General features: G+C 43.1%; 1 protein-coding gene across 9 annotated transcripts in view; it reads left to right on the top strand.

Moving 5' to 3' along the window:
* The window catches only part of LOC102675465 (gamma-aminobutyric acid receptor subunit beta), a 94,722-nt gene that overhangs the window by 69,108 nt on the left and 20,697 nt on the right, over positions 1-4,917 (top strand). For all 9 annotated transcript variants that reach the window (XM_006618940.2, XM_031512060.1, XM_006618939.2 and 6 more), the window contains exon 5: positions 941-1,008. In XM_006618940.2, coding sequence (XP_006619003.1) covers positions 941-1,008 — 68 coding nt within the window. The remainder of the gene's footprint in view (positions 1-940; positions 1,009-4,917) is intronic.

Raw genomic sequence — 4,917 nt, 5'->3', positions numbered from 1 at the left:
AGATTGAAATAGAGAGAGAGAGAGAAAGAAAGAGAGAGGGAGGGAGGGAGAGAAGGAGAGAGTTGGAGAGAGACAGAAGGAAAAAAAAAGAAAGAGTTAGAGAATGATTGTGAACGGAGAAAAAAAAATAGAGATAATGCGATGAAAGAACGTGAAAGAATCGACACACCGTTCAGGGGGGATGGATGGACAGGTGGATAGAAAAGGAAAGAGACAAGAGAAAAAAGAGACAATTGAAAAATATATAAAATACTTTGGAAAAGTACTATAGATATATATTCGACGCGATTTAATTATGTATGATAAGTCGGTTAACAACGCCGCAAAGCAGAAGAGATTGAAATCGTGTGAAGGAAAAAGAGATTGAATGGAAAAAGAGAAAGGAATGAAAACGAAAAAGTACAAAGAGGAAATGAAAGAAAATAATAGTTGAGTGAAGTAACGTCATCTTGACTCAACGCGTGACTGTGATGGGTGTGTATATATATATACATATATATATAATAAAAATTATATATATCTATATATATGTATATATATATATATATATAAAAGAAGTCAAAATGTAAAAATAATTCTTTTAGCTTGGAAAAGCAACGTGGCCGACGAATGCTGTTGAGTGATTTGGTTCCGTGCAGGGTGCGAGCTCTCTTCGACTTGTACGCTTGCATTTTACCCCTGATTCGCGATTTGACTCGAAAAAAATAAATGTGAACGCACTTCCCCCCCCCTTTTAATTCAAATTGATTCAATATAGAAACTATTACGCCACATAATTCCTCCTGTTTCGAAACCCGGCACGAATCAGGGGTAACACACGAACTTAACCGTTGTTCCACAAACGTACAATGTGCACAATTGTAACAATTGTACGGTATAACATAGAAATACATAGCGGATAATCAAAGCGACCAAGGCCGGATGGTTTTGTTGATTGCAGGTCCACCAGTGGAGGTCGGCGTCACCATGTATGTCCTCAGCATCAGCTCCGTGTCCGAAGTGTTGATGGTACAGTTTGCATTCTCAAAACTCATACAGAACTCACAACGACTCAGCCGCCCGTTCATTTCTTTTATTGCTATTTATTACTCTCCCCCCCCCCCTCGCCCCGTGTCACCCCTCTTCGCTCGTGCGTGTACCGTCGCGCGTTTACCCCGCCCCCCCTCCGTCCCCCCTTTTTTTCGTCCACCACGTCGCGTTCATCGAATCACCGATCGCGGAGGTGTTCACGCCTCGACGGTCACGCCCTCGAAACGCGATCGATCGATCGATCGATCGACCGATCGTGTCGAGATCGAGCGTGCGCGTCAACCCAGAAACGAAATCGTGCTTTTCGAGAGCGCCCCTCGTCCCACTATGCCGCTTGTTTCCGATTGTTTGTTTCGCGATTATCCAATCCGAAGCGCGTTCGACAAATATCGGCATCCGTGAAACTCGAACGAAAGAACAATATTGCGAGTCGTACATACGTGATAAATATTCGTGGAAGATGTTGAATATTCGTTCGTTCAAAAGGAAAAAAAAAAAAAACGTGGTGGTGTGATTCATCGAAATGTGTCGTTGTCACACCGAATGGAATTACAGCGTAAAGATTTCGAGAGAGACAAATGTCAAGACAAATGTGCCTGCCCGTGTTATTTTCACACGCGCATCGAAATCTCGAGGAATTCTCGACTCGGTTGCAAACGTGCACCGAGAGACGCATAGGCATCGCGTTCCGCGATATTTATGTTGGCAGCAAGGGGCATATTGGCACGTATAAACACACACACGTTTGCATACATATGCGTATATATACGTATATGCGTATATACGTATACACAACCGTGGGGAGGGAAAAATGGATGTACGGATACACGTGCATACACACACACACACATACATACACACATACGCGCGTACGAAAAAAAGACATACACACACGACACACCCTACACGGATGGCCTACTAACCTACGTTTTTATAGCTCGTCACAGCTGTTTGGTTGGCTGAACTGTTACAAGGGAACCTTGCTACGTTCCACAGTCTTCGCAAGATATATTCTTGTCCACTTCGTTTATGGTTTATGGTTGACTCGTTTAATTCGATTTGCGATGTTCTTTCTTGTTGCATGGCCCTACCCGCAGCGCTCGAATCGGCGACGAACGAAAACGAACCGTTACGTATTTTAAGTAAGGGGGGGGGTTCGAAAAAAGAGGAAAAGGAGGGGCAGGAAAAAAATTCGTTCGATCGTACTCGGGCTTTTCAGTTTTTTCCCTCCCTATTCCCATTCTATTTTATCGCGCATAGAACGGATTTACAACGGAATCGAGGGACGAAGGCAAACAAACGGAACGGTATTTCCAACTTTTCTAGATTCGAAGAGAAATATCGCGTATCGCTGTCCGCAATTTTGTCCAAATTTCTGCCGNTTTTTCCTTTTTTTTTTTTTTATTTCCTCCCGCGAATCAGTTTTAAACGCGATCCCACGAGTCGCGATTCGAGCGCTGCAGGCCGCACATACGTTGAGGCACGCATATATACGCGTAGACGTACACGTACTTTCGCAATCTCTAGATGTATACGTATATAAGCGTGTATACAGCGTCACGTATGATATATATATATATAGATATATATATATATATATATATATATACTATATAAATATATAATATATATAAATTTTCTTTCTCAATATTTAAGATACGTATATATAGCGTAATCATATATGACGTATTGTGTATTGCGTATATTCCTGTAGTATTCAAAGATGTCTGTTCCGGTGTCTGCAATCAGTTTCAAACTGGCGCGAAAACTGGATCCATGGAAGATGAATTTGAGAATCGAATATTCTCCTTCGATCTCGAAGGACAGAGATAATAATAATAATAATCGAAAAGAAACAAAAAAAAGAATCGATCATTTAGCGATCCAGGGATGCGAGTTTGAGAGCTGAATGCACGAGGCTGGACCCCAGGTGTTGAGCCCTGTGCGGAAACCAAATCAAGTCGACACTGTCACCTGGGACGTGACTCGCGATTTTTACACCCGTTGGCGAGCCTCCATACCTCCCTCCCTCCCTCCCCTCGCTCTCTTCATCATATATATATATATATATATAATCCAGTCGTCTGATCGTCTTCGAACGGAAGACTTGTTCCCCCTTTCGAGGAAAGTAGCCAATTTTCCTATCAATTTGCCACCCCCTTTCATCTTTCCTTTTAGAATTTCCACAACGTTCGTCGAGGTCACATCAGCGAGAAGGTCTCGCGCGAACGATGCTGCCAACGACTCTCTCTCTCTCTCTCTCTCTCTCTCTCTCTTTCTCTTTCTTTTTCTCTCTATCTATCTATCTATCTCTCTTTCTCTCTCTTCCCTATCCCCCGTTATCCCCCAGATTCTGGACATCAGACGGACGTTTCTCGGGTCGGGTTCACGACGAACGGAAACATGCAAAAGAGGAGCGGAAATAGATGGCAAAAGAGAGAGTACGTGAAACAATCGAACGAGATATAACAGATCCCCTGTGTCCCTAAATCCCTATTCTTCCTTCCGGCCAGCCGACGAACGCATAGAACGATACGATACGATAATGAGAGAAAAGGAAGGGGGAAAAGAAAAAAGAAAAAAAAAAAAAAGGAAAAGTAAAGACTACATACCTTGTGCGACGATTACAATCGAGATTATATCACAACATAGGAATAAATAGTGTCGATAGATTATCTATACGTATAATTTATATTATATTATATGGATATACTACGACACACTGTTTTAATTAATTAAGCTGTTAATCATTGTGCGTGTGTGTGTGTGTGTGTGTGTGTGTGCAGTACTTGCTTCTGGTCGCTATGAATCACTACTGATGATCTGCCCTTTATACACACACACACACACACACATATTCCAATATCATCACATATCGATATTGATGCGTATGCGTGCTTGCACAAAATCACGTGTATGCACGCAGATAATCCACGCACGCAGGTGTGCCGCGAGATTATGTGCACGCATATATCACACCACAGAATCTGGCCGCCCGTCGAGGATAGCAGGATGAGCACAATGTGAAATTCTCGTACGAGCCTCGTACTTGCCTTTCGTCGTGTGTATATTATATATATATACATACACCGCTGTTGCGTTTCTCCTTGCGTTTTTCGTTTTTCTTTTTTATTTCTCTCTTTCTTCTCCTCCGTATCTATCTCTCTCTCTCTCTCTCTCTTTCTTTCTCTTTTCCAGTTTCGATTCGCTTGCGAGCTTTCGCTTTTGAAACTGCTTCTCTCTCTCTCTCATTTATTCGCTATACATGCATACAAGAGCCTTACCTGTATTACATAGCCGCTGGTAGTTTCTTGTCTCGTCTTCTTTTCTATCTCGATGTTCATCTGTAGGCAAACGCTTGCCCGCGCGCTGCTTGTCCCCCTCCCTTCCTCCCCCCGCGAACTCTCTTCTCTCGCCAAGGAAAAGTTGCAAAGTGTCCTTAGATAGATACAAAGCGCGGGGCGACGTTTCCTTGCATCGTTACGAGAGAATGGCCCCTCACGAGGAAACGTGATTCCGTAGATCTGTATATCCGTCGAGAAATATATATATATATATTTCTTTCCAGAGAGATATAGGATCTCGTGAGACACACGTGAGATTGTTCACGGGATCCTCGAGACGAGGCGAGTGACGGATCGAGTTGAATATTTAATCGATGGAGTATGAAAGAGGAAAATGGGGGAGGAAAGAAAAAAAATGTAACACGAAAAATGTCCAGTGCGCATCGACGACACGACCGCACTGCGCCTGGAGAAACGCCAAACGCGGGCAAAGCGCGCCGCCATGACAACTTGCCGCCCGAAGTGACATCAACGCCACGGATTACAACGGAGTTACTTGCATACGTTTTAATTAAAAATTGCGAGCTCTGGAACGCAACAGGGA

This window comes from Apis dorsata, unplaced genomic scaffold (assembly GCF_000469605.1).
Source record: "Apis dorsata unplaced genomic scaffold, Apis dorsata 1.3 scaffold_382, whole genome shotgun sequence".
Taxonomy (NCBI): domain Eukaryota; kingdom Metazoa; phylum Arthropoda; class Insecta; order Hymenoptera; family Apidae; genus Apis; species Apis dorsata.
Note: the sequence above shows the minus strand (reverse complement) of the source record. Positions and strands in the feature narration are given on the sequence as shown.